Genomic DNA, 18,731 nt, shown 5'->3' with positions numbered 1-18,731 from the left:
CAAAAACCAGGAAGACGTTTGGAAAAGTGTGACGACAACTTCCAGCAATCCACTTTCCTGCCCTCAAATATGTTCATGAGCTCTGGGCAATGGCCGAAAAGGACAAGATCGCGGATACAAGCGGCCGAAATGAAATGAGTTTCCTCCGCAGGGTGTCTGGGTGCTCCCATAGAGATAGAAAGAGGAGCTCGGAGTAGATCCGCTGCTCCTCCACGTCGAGAGGAACCAGACAGCAAAAATAATGTACAAGGCAGAAAGGAAGGAAAGGAAAGTTTTTAGGGAAAAGGAGACAACTTTTAATTTAATTCATCTCTTTAAAATGTCTGTGTTTCAGTTTGTGGGGTCAAAATCTGGAACTCTGTGAGTGATGAGCTCAAAAAATGTCCAAATTTTATTGTTATCTGAATGCAAACTACGCTATGTTTATTTTTTTATCTGGAGAAATGTGACATACTATAATGAGTTTGGCAGAAACACATTATTTCTTTTAGTGGGATTGTAAAAGGGGGTGGGGTTAGATAAGTATTGCTTCTCCCCACTCCTTTTCGGAACAATAGATTTTTTATTTTTTTTATTAATTAATTTTTCTTTCTATTTGTGGATATTGTAGTTGTGATGAGCAATGTAAAATAATAGTCTTTATGTATCTGTTGATTATTTCCTTGATGAATAGATGATAATGCAATTTATTATTTATGGAAACATCCGAAATAAACTTATCATCATGAAAAAGGAAGAGCTGAGGCGGACTCGGGCATCTGCTCCGGATGCCTCCTGGACGCCTTTCTCAGGAGGTGTTCCGGGCCTGTCCCACCAGGAGGAGGCCCCGGGGAAGACGCAGGACACGCTGTAGGGACTACGGCTGCAGCCTGAAGTGACCCAAATCCCATTTTTTGGCTTCTATGTGACCTGTATCCGATCTTTTAATGACAGTCTGAACGACACAGATCCGATTTTTTCAAATGCGACCCAGGACACTTGGATATGTGCTCCTGAAACCGATACATATCTGATCTTTTGACATGCGACTTCAGTGTGAACGGCCAAAGCGCATTCATTCGACCTACACGTTATCAACAAACCACAAACGACACTATTCTGCGCTGAAGTCGGCGAAAATTGTTAATGAACTCTGTGTCACTGAAGTGAAACACATCACCACTCACCACTCTTGGCTCCGTCTCCACATCCACACGTTCCTTTCAACGGACGTCGCTGCCGCTGTCCCACAAAACACCACGACCAAAAAACCTCGTCCTTCTCCTTCTCAATCTCCTCCTTAAAACATGTAAGTTGTTCATGTTCTGGCTCCGGTACGAGAGGAACTTTAAAATCTCCAGGTGCTCAATGCTGCGTCCATGTTTGGACAACTTCCGTAAACACAGAGACGCTCGCTGCGGTTGACGTCGTCGTGTCTCCAGTGCACATGCGGGACACTTTCGGGCTGTTTACTGTTCACACAGGGGATCGAATACAAGTCGCATTTAATTGGAAATGTGAACGACCTCGCAAAAACATCGAATTGAGCGTTAAGCCCTGCAGTCTGAACGTAGCCTATGTCTCTGGTCTGGCCTGGGAACAGCTTAGGGGTTCCCCGGAGGAGCTGGAGGAAGTGTCTGGGGTAAAGGAAGTCTAGAAGTTCCTGCTTGGACTGCTGCCCTCGTAACCTGGCCCTGGATAAGCAGAAGAATGATGGAAGATGGATGGATGGGCCGGCGAGCCCAGTGTCGGGAAATACACCGGAAGTTGTCATCGCAGGTTTCCAAACGTCTTCCTGCTTTGTGACTTAAGCGTGAATAGAGAATATTTTTGAAGCCAGGTGTGTTGAAGAAGGCGTATGTTTGTCAAAATCAAAAACAGAAAGACTCCCGCAGTCTGTCCAAAACTTTATTTAGTTAAAAAAGTGTTTGTAGAGCTTTAAACTACAGACCTTTCAAACCTTTCTTTAAATTGTAGTTTTAATTGTGATTCATTGTGCAGCCCTAAATTCATCCACATCTTTGTTCATTTCATTTGTCATTTTCTTTACTGTTTTTGTCTTTCATTTTGTCTTTCATTTTGTCTTCCATCGTCCCCCCATCACCGTTACGTCAGCGTTCAGCTCAGCTCCACGCCGCCCCCCTCTGACGGGGAGGGGTACTGGGCGGAGCCTGACTGCCCCGCCGAGCCTTACGTGTGCCCCGCCTGTCGGAAGCTGGAGAGGGAGGGGCTACGGCGGCTCGACCAATCACGGGAGCCGATACAGATACAGATACGGGGGCCTCGCCTGACGGAGCGGTCTTCACCTCCGCTCACCCCCTCGCCCCCGCAGCCCCAAATCGAAACGCTCATCACATAATCACGCGTAAACAGACTCAATGTGCCTGATCACCGGCCGTGCCCGTGCTCCCACTCAATACTTCACTCACAAAAGGTAAACAGAAACAGATCTAGAGAATAAACTTAGAAATACGCGACAATTTTCAGCTTTTCAGATAAGTATTTTCTGATCTGTCTTATCAAAAACACACCTGCAGTTCCTTCATTCACGCGTTTAACTCACAAACGCTGCATTTTCTGTAGAATCATTTGGATAATTTTAGCTCTGGAATCGCAAATCTCTACTGAAACTACCACTTCATGACATCACGAGGTGGAATAACAGAGCATTTTGAGCTTGGGAGATGTAGACAGACTAATAATAAAGTTACTCAAACGCGTGTGAATGAAACAAAACACAACTCCAGCTCTGTTTTTGATGAGAAAACAGTGTTATAACATGATCTTGTGCGATAAATATAGGAGCTTTTATGCCGTAGACTTTATATTTTGAATTGTATAACTCCAAATAACAGATAAATACAAGTAAAATAAATTTTTTTGGTATGGAAAAAGTGCCAGTTGCCTAGTAGACTCCATCTGGAAGTGCATAGAAATAAACACTAAATCAACTTTTTATCTCTTCTATATGTGTAAATGTTGTTTTAATAGCATTATCTACGGTTTGTAATCATCTATTGTCAACTTTGGTACAAATTATTTACATTTGCGGCTAAAAATACTTGCAATTTCAAAGTGTAGCAGCTCTATTTGAAATGTGGTTGCGAGTGGAGTTTAGGTTTTTAGTCCTACTTTAATTAGGTATATATAGGTGTAGATTTTAGCAGTTTTTTTTTTTTTTTTTGTGAGGGTAAATAGAGCAGTGATATTATTTAGTAGAAGGTGGAAGCCATAACATCACATCTCCTGTGCTCTGCTGCCATCTTGTGTTCATATTCATCATCATCTGTGGTTTTTTTTTTGGTTTTTTGTTTTTTGTTTTTTTTTTTGCTTTCTTTATTTCAGTCCTGGTTTAGTTTTATTATAGTTCTAGTTCAGACCTGGTTTAATCCTAGTTCAGAGCTGGTTTAGTTCTAGTTCAGTCCTGGTTTTGTCTTAGTTCAGACCTGGTGTCGCTCTCATTTAGTCCTGGTTTTGTTCCAGTTTATTCCTGGATCAGGCCGGATTAGTCCTTTTTTAGTCCTCTTGGTTTAGCCCCGGTTTAGTTCTGGTCTATTCCTAGCCTAGCCCTGGTCCAGTCCTGGTTCAGTCATGGTCCAGTCCTGGTTCAGTCCTGGTTTAGTCCTGGTCCAGTCTCAGTTTACTCCTGGTCCAGTCTGGTTTAGTCCTAGTTTAGCCCTGGTTCAGTCCTGGTTCAGTCCTTTTATAGTCCTGGTTCAGCCCTAGTGTAGCCCTGGTCCAGTCCCAGTCTAGTCCTGGTCCAGTCCCAGTCTAGTCCTGGTCCAGTCCCAGTCTAGTCCTGGTCTAGTCCCATTCTAGTTCAGGTCCAGTCCCGTCTAGTCCTGGTTCAGTCCTGGTTTAGCCCTGGTTTAGTCCTACTATAGTCCTGGTCCAGTCCCAGTCTAGTCCCAGTCTAGTCCCAGTCTAGTCCTGGTCTAGTCCCAGTCTAGTCCTGATCCAGTCCCGGTCTAGTCCCAGTCTAGTCCTGGTCCAGTCCCGTTCTAGTTCAAGTCTAGTCTGGTCTAGTCCTATTCCAGTCCCAGTCTAGTCCTGGTCCAGTCCTGGTCCAGTCTCAGTCCCAGTCTAGTCCTATTATAGTCCTGATCTAGTCCTGCTCTAGTTCTGGTCCAGTCCCAGTTTAATCCTGATTTAGTCCTGGTCCAGTCTCGGTCTAGTCCTGGTCCAGTCCCAGTCTAGTCCTGGTTCAGTCCTGGTTTAGCCCTGGTTTAGTCCTACTATAGTCCTGGTCCAATCCCAGTCTAGTCCTGGTCTAGTCCCAGTCTAGTCCCAGTCTAGTCCTGGTCCAGTCCCAGTCTAGTCCCAGTCTAGTCCTGGTCCAGTCCCAGTCTAGTCCCAGTCTAGTCCTGGTCCAGTCCCAGTCTAGTCCCAGTCTAGTCCTGGTCCAGTCCTGGTCCAGTCCCGGTCTATTCCCTGTCTAGTCCTGGTCCAGTCCTGGTCCAGTCCCGGTCTATTCCCAGTCTAGTCCTGGTCCAGTCCTGGTCCAGTCTCAGTCCCAGTCTCGTCCTATTATAGTCCTGATCTAGTCCTGCTCTAGTCCTGGTCCAGTCCCAGTTTAATCCTGGTTTAGTCCTGGTCCAGTCTCGGTCTAGTCCTGGTCCAGTCCCAGTCTAGTCCTGGTTCAGTCCTGGTTTAGCCCTGGTTTAGTCCTACTATAGTCCTGGTCCAATCCCAGTCTAATCCTGGTCTAGTCCCAGTCTAGTCCCAGTCTAGTCCTGGTCCAGTCCCAGTCTAGTCCTGGTCCAGTCCTGGTCCAGTCCCGGTCTATTCCCAGTCTAGTCCTGGTCCAGTCTCAGTCCCAGTCTAGTCCTATTATAGTCCTGATCTAGTCCTGCTCTAGTCCTGGTCCAGTCCCAGTTTAATCCTGGTTTAGTCCTGGTCCAGTCTCGGTCTAGTCCTGGTCCAGTCCCAGTCTAGTCCTGGTTCAGTCCTGGTTCAGTCCTGGTTTAGCCCCGGTTTAGTCCTACTATAGTCCTGGTCCAATCCCAGTCTAGTCCTGGTCTAGTCCCAGTCTAGTCCTGGTCCAGTCCCAGTCTAGTCCCAGTCTAGTCCTGGTCCAGTCCTGGTCCAGTCCCGGTCTATTCCCTGTCTAGTCCTGGTCCAGTCCTGGTCCAGTCCCGGTCTATTCCCAGTCTAGTCCTGGTCCAGTCCTGGTCCAGTCTCAGTCCCAGTCTCGTCCTATTATAGTCCTGATCTAGTCCTGCTCTAGTCCTGGTCCAGTCCCAGTTTAATCCTGGTTTAGTCCTGGTCCAGTCTCGGTCTAGTCCTGGTCCAGTCCCAGTCTAGTCCTGGTTCAGTCCTGGTTTAGCCCTGGTTTAGTCCTACTATAGTCCTGGTCCAATCCCAGTCTAATCCTGGTCTAGTCCCAGTCTAGTCCCAGTCTAGTCCTGGTCCAGTCCCAATCTAGTCCTGGTCCAGTCCTGGTCCAGTCCCGGTCTATTCCCAGTCTAGTCCTGGTCCAGTCTCAGTCCCAGTCTAGTCCTATTATAGTCCTGATCTAGTCCTGCTCTAGTCCTGGTCCAGTCCCAGTTTAATCCTGGTTTAGTCCTGGTCCAGTCTCGGTCTAGTCCTCCAGTCCCAGTCTAGTCCTGGTTCAGTCCTGGTTTAGCCCCGGTTTAGTCCTACTATAGTCCTGGTCCAATCCCAGTCTAGTCCTGGTCTAGTCCCAGTCTAGTCCTGGTCCAGTCCCAGTCTAGTCCCAGTCTAGTCCTGGTCCAGTCCTGGTCCAGTCCCGGTCTATTCCCAGTCTAGTCCTGGTCCAGTCCTGGTCCAGTCTCAGTCCCAGTCTAGTCCTGGTCCAGTCCTGGTTCAGTCTCAGTCCCAGTCTAGTCCTGGTCCAGTCCTGGTCCAGTCTCAGTCCCAGTCTAGTCCTATTATAGTCCTGATCTAGTCCTGCTCTAGTCCTGGTCCAGTCCCAGTTTAATCCTGGTTTAGTCCTGGTCCAGTCCTGGTCCAGTCCTGGTTCAGTCTCAGTCCCAGTCTAGTCCTGGTCCAGTTCTGGTCCAGTCCTGGTCCAGTCTCAGTCCCAGTCTCGTCCTATTATAGTCCTGATCTAGTCCTGCTCTTGTCCTGGTCCAGTCCCAGTTTAATCCTGGTTTAGTCCTGGTCTAGTCCTGGTCTAGTCCTGGTCTAGTCCTGGTCCAGTCCTGGTCCAGTCCCAGTTTAATCCTGGTTTAGTCCTAGTTTAGTCCTGGTCCAGTCCTGGTCCAGTCCCGGTCCTGGTCTAACCCCTGTGTCCTCTTCCGCAGTAAAAAGCCAAAGAAGCCCCAGAGGAGGCAGATGAACAACCGTCTGAAGCCCCTGACGCTGGCCTACGACGGGGACGCGGACATGTGACCATCACCCCCCCCCAGCCCATCACGCCTGGGGGTCGCCATGGAAACCCCGCCGTCGCCCGTCACCATGGAAACCCCCGCCTCGACGCCGCCGCAGGGACGCACAGGGTCGCCATGGTTACCCCCGTCGCATCCGCACCATCGGGCTGCCTCTGGCCAAACGCTATGGACTTTCTCAGAATTCTGACCACTTCCACGCTGCAAAAATAAGGATCTGTTTGAGTTGACTTTACTGGAATTTTAATCTGAATTTGAAGAGTTTTGGCTTGTTTAGATTTAATTAAAAATACGCAACTTTTTTTTACTCATTATAAATCAAAAAATCCTTCTAATGGTGCAAAATATCAGTAATTTTCTGTCACATTTGAGGTAAAATTTGGCCAATCTTACATATGAGAAAAAAAAAATCTTAATTACATCGACAAGAATGTAATAGAAGAAAACACAAAAAGGTCAGATTTTTTTTTTCTTCTTAAATTAAGATTAATTTCTAATATAATTTCATATTTTCATTCAGGGATTTGTCTTTCTTTATTTCAGTCCTGGTTTTGTTTTATTTTAGTCTTAGTTCAGACCTGGTTTAACCCTCTTTTATATTGGTTATATTTCTGCTTTACTTAGTTAATTTCGAATCTAATTTCATATTTTCATTGAGGTATTTGGTGAACTTTTACACCTGATGCCCTTCCAAACATAACCAGCCCCATAAATGAAGACCTTTTCATTACATTGCCACATTTTTTTCAAGAACATAAAATAATAAGATGCAACTAAATAAGATTTTACTTTCAATTAGTTTGATTAATTTATTCAATTATGGAACTTGTAATTCCAATTTATTTTAACCCGCTCAGGCTCAATGAAATTTTTAGTATCAGGAATAATATGATATTTGGGGAAAATTATCATATGGGGTAGTAATATACAATCCTGACTTTTTTATCCTTTGTAAAATACAAAAGTATTTTGCACTTCTGGCAGGCTGTTTGTGTGTAACCGTTCTTGCACAGTCTGCATCACCCACGTTTATCAGCATGGATGGGAAAAAAGGCTCCTGAGTAAAAAAGGCTCATAAAATATGGATGTGGAGTAAGTAGGTAATTGGCATTTAGCTGTTGCAAATCTGCAACGCCTGCCTGGAGAGGGTTAAAATAATTGTAGAAATTCCTGGTTGGTTTAAAAGAAACTGCATAAATTAATATTCTAACTTCATACATTCATTCAAGGATTTGGCAAACTTTTACACCCGATGCCCTTCTGGTTTAGCCGGGCTGGTGCCACCTAATGCCTCCACTCAATTTCATTTCTCTCCAGTGACTAGATCAGGAATCAGGATACACTAGATGGTTTACAAAACCCCGGAAGTTCGAGTTCAGGCACCAGCCAGTCAGCAAAGATCCATACACTCAGTGTTGTCAACGATTCCCAAGATCGAGGATTTAAAGCCGGAACAAAGAGAATGTTTGATGAATTTTATCAAGAGGAAAGACGTTATTGTCCTTCTTCCTCTACAGGATTTGGGAAAAGCTTAATTTACCAGTTAGTCCCGTTAGCGGCGCATTACATACGTCACGACCAAATAGCAGCGATTGGTTAAATTAAAAAAAATACCTCCTACTGTCGAAATCTGAGGCTGCAGGTCAGACGGTTTGTATGAAGTGAAACAAAGTAAAACCGGCTGATGAATCAGGCTACTTCCAGTTATAACCAGCTGGTTTAACATTTTAAATTACATTAAAACAAATCACATCACTGAAATTGTTTGATTAAATAAAAAATAAACTGGTCAAAACTGGTTAAATTAAGATTAATATTCTGTATTCATATATTTTTTCTGGATTTGGCACTTACTTTTACGCCAGATGCCCTTCCACTTTCTTTTAAACCGACCGTGAATTTCTAAAAACATTTAAAAATACATTAAAACAAGTTATTGAATTATCATTGAAATAGTTTGAATAAAATAAAAAAATAAAAAAATCAAAACTGCTTAAATTAAGATTAATATTCTGAGTTCATATACTGTATTCTTTTGGAATTTGGCACTTACTTTTACACCAGATGCCCTTCCACTCACAACCATCTCCAAAAAAAATCATCCAATAAAGTCATTTCATTGGTAGAATTTTTGTTTAATTTTATAACCAAGTTTGTACTTTTTTAAAAACATTTCCAAATGTTTTTAAAAATAAATTGAAATAAATCACATAAATGCGATTATTTGATTAAATTAAACTGGTCAAAACTGCTTAAATTAAGATTAATATTCAGAATTAATTTATCTTTTTTGGGATTTGGCTCTTACTTTTACGCCAGATGCCCTTCCACTCACAACCAGCCACATTAAAAAACCTTTTCCAGATCCTTATTTCTGCAGCGCATCCATCGCAGCCTTGATGTTTTTCCGTTTTCACTCGAGCCTTCATGATTTTGTATAAATATTTTTGTGTATTTTTCTGCCTTGGAACCATCCACCACTGCCGCTAAGCCCTGGTCGGAGAGTCTTGCCCAAAAGCACAAACTCGCTGGTTCAGGTTGTGGCAGCTCACAGGGAGGACACTCACCCAACTTCAACCAGTTTTTGTTTACTTAAAAAAAATGAGTTGAACTTACACTGCAAAAACAGATCGGAGCGCGACGGAAATGACCTGAGGAGGAAGTATTTGTTTTACAGCGAGGAGTTTTGACCGTTTACAGCGCAAATTTTTGCTGTGACGGTAAAAATAGCAGCAACTAACATGCTAACACGCACTTCCTGATTATCGGACAATAAAGCGACGGCACAGAGCAGATGTATTTTGACCTCAGGAGCTGCTTATATAATATCTGTACTGAGGTAAGATGCATTTTGCTCAAATACATGGGAAAAAAATTGGATACAGGACCTTATTTTTTTATTTTATGACAAAAACAAAAAATATTTCAAGAAATTTTAATGTGAAATAACAATTGGCAAGTGATTCGGAATTGAAAAAAGTATATAAACAAAGATGGACAGTTTTAAATTACAGTCACTCGATCACAATTACTTGAGTTTTTTTTTTTTTTTTTTTCATTTTAATCTGAATTTCTATGAATATTATTTTACTTTTCCCCCAAATCTATTTAATCTGTTATTCCACAATTTATGCAGAATTTACCCTTTTTTTTTTTTACACAGAAGATAGAATTTACTTAAAAGCATTAATCAAATATTACTAGAATTTAATTTCTTTCTCATAACACAGTTCACTTATTACAAATTTGATCCAATTATGTTTTGCGAGTAATTTCTGAACAGCTTTGTATGAATTAAAGTCCAGTAACACTGTATGAGCAGAGAAGAATCCCGCAATTAAGACTTGTCCTAATTATTAAATTCACAATTTGCAAGTAGAACAGTGTGTGGGATTCTTCTCGGTTCATGTTTTTGGGCCGCTCCCTCTCTTCCTACGCACTCGTTTCAAGAAACTGATGTGCAACGTTGTCCTTCTTTTATATGAATTAAAGTCCAGACATTATGAGATGTTCTAAGTTTAAGTCTCAGTGAGTAAATAGTCTTATAACATTGAAAAATAAAGGCCCAACCAGAATATTGGCAGAACCGATGTGGAGCCGATACCCAAACCACCAATATTCAATACCAGTATCAGTATCGGTACGTCCCTGTTATCTAGAAACAAATAATACATATTAAACCAATTCATACTAGTCAGAACTACTCAAACAGAGAATATTAAGGTGTTTTGAGTAGTTTGGACTAGTTTGAGTTGATGGGCCCTTATTAAATCAATTCATACCAGTTCAAACTACTCAAAAATACTCTCAACTCAAGTTCTTTACGTTATGTGGACTTAAAACAACTTAATATTCTCTATTCAAGTCCTCTGAGTAGTTTGGACTAGTTTGAATTGATAGGCTCGTAATAAAACAATTTAAACTAGTCCAAACTGCTTAAAATTCTCAACTCAAATCCTTTAAGTTGTGTGGACTCTGCCCGACTTGTGTTGTTGTTCTAAGTCTGCACAACTTAAAGGACTTGAGTAGAGAATATTAAGTAGTTTGGACTAGTTTAAATTGTTTTAATATGGGCCCATCAATTCAAACTAGTCCAAACTACTCAAAATAATTTAATATTCTCAACTCAAGTCCTTTAAGTTGTGCGGACTTACAACAATTTAATAATCTCTATTCAAGTCCTTTGAGTAGTTTGGACTAGTTTGATACTCTCAACTCAAATTCTTTAAGTTGTGCGGACTTAAAGGACTTTAATAGAGAATATTAAGTCGTTTGGAGTAGTTTGGACTAGTTTGAAGTAGATAGGCCCATATTAAAACAATCCAAACTAGTCCAAACTACTCAAAATAATTTAATATTCTCAACTCCAATCCTTAAATCAATTCAAACTAGTCCAAACTACTCAAAATAATTTAATATTCTCAACTCCAATCCTTAAATCAATTCAAACTAGTCCAAACAACCCAAAACAACTTAATACTTACAACTCAAATCCTTCAAGTTGTGCGGACTTAAAAGACTTAAATAGAGAATATTAAATAGTTTGGACTAGTTTGAATTGATAGGCCCATATTTAATCAATCGAAACTAGTCCAAACTACTTAAAACAACTTAATACTCTCAACTCAAATCCTTTAAGTTGTATGGACTTAAAGGACTCTAGTAGAGAATATTAAGTTGTTTTGAGTAGTTCGAACTAGTTTGACTTGATAGGCCCATATTAGAACTATTCAGACTTGTCCAAACTACTTCTACTAAATCCTTAAATCAATTCATTTAAACTAATCCAAACTAGTCCAAACTGCTTAATACTCTCAACTCAAATCAAATTCAACTCTTTTTTTTTTTTTTAAATTAAGGACAACAGAATATAACAATCATGATCAGCTTAAAACAAAACACAAAAACATAAAGTAACACCCACAACAAATATAAACAACAACAAAAACTACTCAATTCCTTTAAATTGTGTGGACTTGAAGGACTTGAGTAGAGAATATTAAATTGTTTTTAATAGTTTGAAGTAGATAGGTCTATATTAAAACAATTCAAACTAGTCCAAACTACTGAAAACAGCCTAATACTCTTAACTCAAGTCCTTTAAGTTGTGCAGAGTCAGCAGAACTTAAAGGATTTGAGTAGAGAATATTAACTTGTTTTGAGTAGTTTGGAGTAGATGGGTCCATATTAATACAATCCAAACTAGTCCAAACTACTTAAAACAACTTCATACTCTCAACTCAAATCCTTTAAGTTGTGCGGACTTAAAAGACTTAAATAGAGAATATTAAATAGTTTGGACTAGTTTGAATTGATAGGCCCATATTTAATCAATCGAAACTAGTCCAAACTACCCAAAACAGCCTAATATTCTCAACTCATATCCTTACACCAATTCAAACTACTCCAAACTACTCAAAACAACTCAATATTCTCTACTCACGGCTTTTAGGTCCACACAACTTAAAGGACTTGAGTAGAGAATATTAAGTTGTTTTGAGTAGTTTGGAGTAGATAGGTCCATATTAATACAATCCAAACTAGTCCAAACTACTTAAAACAACTTAATACTCTCAACTCAAATCCTTTAAGTTGTATGGACTTAAAGGACTCTAGTAGAGAATATTAAGTTGTTTTGAGTAGTTCGAACTAGTTTGACTATTCAGACTTGTCCAAACTACTTCTACTAAATCCTTAAATCAATTCATTTAAACTAATCCAAACTAGTCCAAACTGCTTAATACTCTCAACTCAAATCAAATTCAACTCTTTTTTTTTTTTTTTTAAATTAAGGACAACAGAATATAACAATCATAATCAGCATAAAACAAAACACAAAAACATAAAAGTAACACCCACAACAAATATAAACAACAACAAAAACTACTCAATTCCTTTAAATTGTGTGGACTTGAAGGACTTGAGTAGAGAATATTAAATTGTTTTTAATAGTTTGAAGTAGATAGGTCCATATTAAAACAATTCAAACTAGTCCAAACTACTCAAAACGGCCTAATACTCTCAACTTGAGCAGAGAATATTAAGTTGTTCTGAGTAGTTTGAACTAGTTTGAACTGATAGGCCCGTATTAAAACAATTTAAACTCGTCCAAACTACTCAAAACAACTCAATATTCTCTACTCACTTCCTTTAAGTCCATACAATTTAAAGGACTTGAGTAGAGAATATTAAAAAGTAGATAGGCCCATATTAAAACAATCCAAACTAGTCCAAACTACTCAAAACAGCCTAATACTTTCAACTCAAATCCTTAAATCAATTTAGAGTAGTCCAAACTACTCAAAACGGCCTAATACTCTTAACTCAAGTCCTTTAAGTTGTGCAGAGTCAGCAGAACTTAAAGGATTTGAGTAGAGAATATTAACTTGTTTTGAGTAGTTTAGAGTAGATGGGTCCATATTAAAATATTTCAAAGTAGTCCTGACTTCTCAAAACAGCCTAATATTCTCTACTCACGTCCTTTACGTTGTGCGGGTGTGTTTTTGCAGTGTAGCTCCGCCCTCACTCTCCAGCCTGCCCCTCCCGTTGATTTCCAGGCATAACTTTTGCACTATATTAGTGCAGCATGATACGATGTACTTTACTTGTCTAGCTTGGCCATAGGAAACTGCCTCTCTCAATACAAGATGACGGAAGCGCTAGAAATGTTTCAAAAAGGACAAAAAAAAAAAAAAAAAGGTAGAAAACTTTTTTGCAGACACGATGTTTCATAATATTTTCTTCTATTACCTCTTGTATGTGATGGGGACTGGGTCATTGTAAATAGGTTTTGGCTGGTCTGAAATTTGAACTTTTTATGGTGTAAGCTGCTGCCTGACGATGTCTCTGCTGTGGATTATTTCTACTTTTGTAAATGCCCCCTTAGCTGTGAGCGGCGGAACAGGAAAGAGCTGGACCAAAAGCGGAACTTAAATGAAATTAGCTCGGAGCGTAAGCGACAGGTGACAGGTTTAGACGACTCATTTCACGAAAACAGAGTGAACTTCTTTAGATTTAAGGTTTATATTTTGACTTTCTGGTTGGACACAGGCTGCAGATCTGACAGACGAAGAGTTTATTCCACTTCTAACTGTATTTTGTTTTAGAACTCACCTCCTGCTTGTATTTTTGCCAACTTTTTTCCCACAAATTCCCACTTAACTGATGTAAAACTATGATAATTATTGACCAAAAGTACAATCCCACGAAACCAGAGCTCAGCGAAATGGACAAAGAAGAAAATTTTGATACTAGGGATGTAACAATAACCAAAATATCATGATATCGTATCGTCAAAATATATCGAATCGCACGTTCCTTTGCTTAAATGCGTGATTTTATAGAAGAATCATCTTATAAACATCGGGAACTACATATCCCATGATTCATTTCAGCTCAGACAACATGAAGAAATATGTTTTTTACTTGAATTCTTGGGATTATGATGGAAATAATTCACACTAAAATCTTGTCAGGGTATTTTAAAAGCAAAAAAGGGTTCTATCTACAATTATATCAGCTTCTTCAAAATATCGCAGTAAATATCGTACCGTGAGATGCATATCGTGATAATATCGTACAGAGAGATTTGGATATCGTTACATTCCTACTCGATACTTTTGTTTTGTTTTTTTCCCAACCCACTGGACGATTAGGAGGAAGCTCTTTATGTTTTCATTCTTATTTTATTATTATTAAGTATTTATTATTTATTAAGTGTAAACCTCCTTTAGATAATTTTGAAAAGACATGTCAGCAGATAACGATTATTTTGCGAATCAATTTATCTAGTGAACATCGTGAAAGGTAAAAGAGAGTATGAGACTTGTCCTAAACTGTCCTCGGATAAAACTGAAGTGAAGCCGCGTGAGGGCATCCTGATGAAATGCATTTACAGACGAAAAACAAAAGAGGCTCTTCATCAAAAACACATTTGCACATTTCTAGTATCGTTTCTCTGAGTCATAAAAACCATCTTCTCTCAGATCGTCACGTGTTTGGAGCCTGCGTAGAAAACAGAAAACGATTATTCCACTACAAAAACTGGAATTAGCTGTGATAAATTGATTGCGTCATGTAACTTTTCTGAAGGAAAGTCCATCTGCTTTACCTGGAATGTTCCACAGTATGGCATTAAACTTGTTTTATATTGTTTTTTTTATCTTTAAAAACCTTGAAAAACACACAGATCTGACCTGTAACTTGAGTTTATGGCTTCTCCTCACCTCCTCAGACGTTTACGTTTAACACCGTACTGCGGAAAGGTCAAGGCAAAACAGTATCATCGTCATGGAAACACATAGTCCCCTCTACCAGGAATGTTACATGGTGCATCTTTAAAGTTCTCTAATTACTTTTGACGAGAAAATTGGCTCTTTGGAAGATCACCACATAAGATCTTCTCCAAAAAAAACAAACCTGAATGTCTCATGATAGGTTTGGAGCCTGTGTGTAAACCAGAAAATGATTATTCAACTCTGAAAATCAGAATTAGTTGTGATAAACTGATTGCGTTATCATCTGTTTATGTGCAATGTTCCACAGTATGGCATTAAACTAGGTTCATATTGTTTTTTTGTTTGTTTAATCGCACAGAAATACCTTGAAAAACAGATGTGACCTGCCATCAAGTTAAGCCGACTTGATGGCGTCTCCTCACCTCTTCAGACATTTACGTTTAACGCCGTACTGCGGAACATTCAAGGCAAAACAGTATCATCGTCATGGAAACAAACAACCAATGGACTGTCTGCCGTTACAGTTACATAGTGCATCTTTAACGTTACCTGTTTACTTTTTAGGAGAAAATTTGCTCTTATGAGGCTCAAAATAAATAAACTGATTGTGTAATGTACGTTTTTTGGAGGAAAGTCCATCTGAAATGTTCCACAGCCTGGCATTAAACTTATTTTATGTTTTTTATTTTTTTATTGCACTGAAAAACCTTGAAAAACACACAGATCTGACCTGTAACTTGACTTGAGGGCGTCTCCTCACCTCCTCACACATCTACGTTTAACGCCGTACTGCGGAACATTCAAGGCAAAGCAGTATCATCGTCATGGGAACAAATAGGCGATGGGAAAGTTACATGGTGCATCTTTAAAGTTATCTATTTAATTTTTAGGATAAAAATGGCTTTTTGGAGGCCCACCATAAATAAATTGATTGCGTAATTTAACTTTTTTTCGAGGAAAGTCCATCTGTTTACCAGAAATGTTCCACAGTATGGCATTAAACTTGCTTTATATTGTTTTTTTTATTTTTAATTGCACAGAAAAAACCTTGAAAAACACACAGATTCTGAACTGACATCTACGTTTAACGCCGTACTGTGAAACATTTAAGGCAAAGCACTATCATCGTCATGGAAACAAATAAGCAATGGACCGTCTGCCAGGAAAGTTACATAGTGCATCTTTAAAGTTGCCTGTTTACGTTTTTTAGGAGAAAATTGTCTCTTTAGAAGCCCGCCATAGATAAATTGATTGCACAATGTAACGTTTCTGGAGGAAAGTCCATCTGGAATGTTCCACAGCCTGGCATTAAACTTGTTTTATATTTGTTTTTTTTTTGTTTTTTATTGCACAGAAATACCTTGAAAAAACACAGATGTGACCTGCCATCAAGTTTAGTTGACTTTTAACGTTAAAGCCACACTGCGGGACATTCAAGGTAAAGCAGTATCATCGTTAAATCAGGCGATGGACCAGTTACCAGGAAAGTTACATAGTGCATCTTTAAAATTACCTATTTACTAAGGTCTTCTCCAAAACCCCGTCCCGTCTCTTTCCTGTTCCTCTCTTCTGAAACTGTCTTGCGCTCGATCTTCAGGTAAACGAGTAAAACAACGGAAAATAACCCAGTGTGTAACAGCAGCTTCACTCACTGTATGCAAATCAGCTGGACTACTGCCCCCTACAGTCCACTGTCCACACGGCACTCCGACATTCTGTGTTGCTAGTACGTTAATAATGGAATGTTTCGTTTCTATTTCCGGGAATATGATTTGTAAATAAAGTGCTAATTCTTTTTTTTTTTATTAATTTATTGTTCATGTATTATAATATTAATAATGATATGTTTGTTTTTTACTGCACACACCCAGAGCAAAAAAAAAAAAGATGTAAAATGGAATTCCAAATGTTCGGAATGTGGGTGTGCTCCGACCTCGTGGAAAACTCTGTACTTTTCCTACTCTTTGTTTATATGTATTTGACTAACTGCCCAATTAAAGGAGGGAAGGATTTCACCGGGTTCTGTGGTGGTGTTTTTATTGTGGATTTGGGATTGATGGTTTAGTCCTGGTTTATTATTTTTATTTAAATCGAGGACAGTGCACAGAAAACATTAAACTCTGAGAGAAAAGATGCCTTGCGTGAGATTTTCCATCTGCAGTCTTTGGGCAGGTACAAAATAAATTGAAGAAAATATTTACATTCGACCAACTCGTAACAGCAGCGTTTCATCAGTAAAGCCTAATTTATGCTCGTGCGTCAAATCGTCTGCGTCAACGTGAACCCTCCACAGAGCGTCTGCGTCGACCAGCACCTCAGAAAGATTGGAGGATCAAAACACCAAATTATAATACACACATCCACGACCTGGCCCCGGATAAGTGGAAGAAAATGGATGGATGTTTTCATCATGTTTTTTTTGTTTTTTTTGTTTGTTTTTTGATTTTATTAGGAATACATTTTCATTACATCATTAGTACAACCTCTGTTTGATTTGAACATGCATCTGGAGGCACAAATGGGTCATATTTGTGGCCTGATCCCGTCACATCTCAGAAGCTCAGAGGTCGGGCCTTGGAATAGAGGCCGCTGGGAAAATCAGGAGCCACAGGGGGGCGCCAGTCGCAAAAACTGTCATCGAGTCCATAGTCAAGACTCTTCACCCACATTACCGAGTATGAAAGTGGTGTGTGTGAGTGTTGGTGGTGGTCAGAGGGGCTGATGGCGCCGATTGGCCACCTCACTTCCATCAGTCTGCCCCAGGGCAGCTGTGGCTACAATTGTAGTTTACCACCACCGGGCACAAAGTGAATGAATAATGATCTGTAAAGCGTCTTTGAGCATCCAGAAAATCTCTATATAAAACTGATGCATTATTATTATTTGACATTTATAACACAATAAAAACTTTAAATAAAAAATATGTATATATTTCTAATATTAAATCTTCCATTGGAAGTAAAGACAAACCCAACCTGTAAAAACTAAATCTGCTGTCATGTGCTCAACTCACCACCAGAGGTCAGTAAAGGACAGCTCATAGAGTGGGACAGTTAGACTCATACAGTATGTCACACTGTTCACACACACATGGACCATGATGAGGACAAAACTCAGAACTAAACCTGGACCAGACTGGGACTAGGTAAATAAAGTATTGTAGGAAAAATTGGTTTGCAGTGAGAAGAAAAAAACAAACAAACCAAAACAAACAAACAAACAAACAAAAAAAACATCTAAAGACGACATTAAACAAGAAAAACAACTGAAGATCAGATCAGGCCTGACAGACACCATGAGTTATTAGTAGCTTGATATTCTATCTTCCATAAAGACAGATTCATAGTTTTAAACATCCAGTCTGTCCGTCGTCTGTTAGTCTGTCTATTTCTCCAAAGCTCAAAATGCTCTGTTCCACTTTGTGATGTCATGAAGCTGTAGTTTTCAAGTTAACAGCTCCTTTTACCTTTAGCTCAGATTAGAATGGCAATTCCAGATCTGAAATCATCAATTAAATTTAAAAGCACAGCGGAGCACTTCTTGTATTACCACATGACATCACAAGGTGGAACGAAGAGTTTTCAGTTTGAGAGAAGAACTCAGCCTAAATCTGCAGGTTTGTGTGTGAAACTTGTGTGAATGAAACAAAACACAACTCCAGGTCTGTTTGTGATGAAGAAACATTAGAACAGATCAGAGAACAGCGTGATCTTGGCCTTTTAAAGACGCTGTACCATTTCTTTTCAGTCACTGTTCTGTTCAAAAAGGGCAAAAAGAGAATGGGGCAGTGCAAAAAATATCAAATATCAATATTGGAAATTGATTTGGCATTTAAGATGATAAAAATGGCAAAGAATTAGTATCGATTTTTGCCACATTAGAACAGAAAATTGCATAATATGGCCCATTTACTCTCTATTTTGCTATATTTACAAACTTAAAACAAAATTCCCGCACTCATCGACTCTTTTCCCGATGTAAAACTCTAAAGTAACTCAGACTTTATCTCCTGCGCCGCTCTGATCTTCATCTCTACAGTAAAACGACACTCCTCCGTTTTATCTGCTCTTCTCCTTAATCTCGCCGTCTGAGTCCACGCAGCCCCGCCCCCTCCAGACGAAGCCCCGCCCCCCGACGAGAGATACCGGACCGATGACCTCCGAGA

At 39.7% G+C, this 18,731-nt stretch overlaps 1 protein-coding gene across 1 annotated transcript in view; it reads left to right on the top strand.

Moving 5' to 3' along the window:
- Positions 1 to 6,333, top strand: part of thsd7aa (thrombospondin, type I, domain containing 7Aa) — a 437,777-nt gene extending 431,444 nt beyond the window's left edge. The window contains exon 29 of the mRNA XM_055157370.1: positions 6,246 to 6,333. Within this exon, the coding sequence (XP_055013345.1) occupies positions 6,246 to 6,333 (88 nt within the window). The remainder of the gene's footprint in view (positions 1 to 6,245) is intronic.
- Positions 6,334 to 18,731: the final 12,398 nt, after the last annotated feature.

This window comes from Boleophthalmus pectinirostris, unplaced genomic scaffold (assembly GCF_026225935.1).
Source record: "Boleophthalmus pectinirostris isolate CB_2022bp ecotype Guang Dong unplaced genomic scaffold, ASM2622593v1 HiC_scaffold_21, whole genome shotgun sequence".
Lineage (NCBI taxonomy): Eukaryota > Metazoa > Chordata > Actinopteri > Gobiiformes > Gobiidae > Boleophthalmus > Boleophthalmus pectinirostris.
Note: the sequence above shows the minus strand (reverse complement) of the source record. Positions and strands in the feature narration are given on the sequence as shown.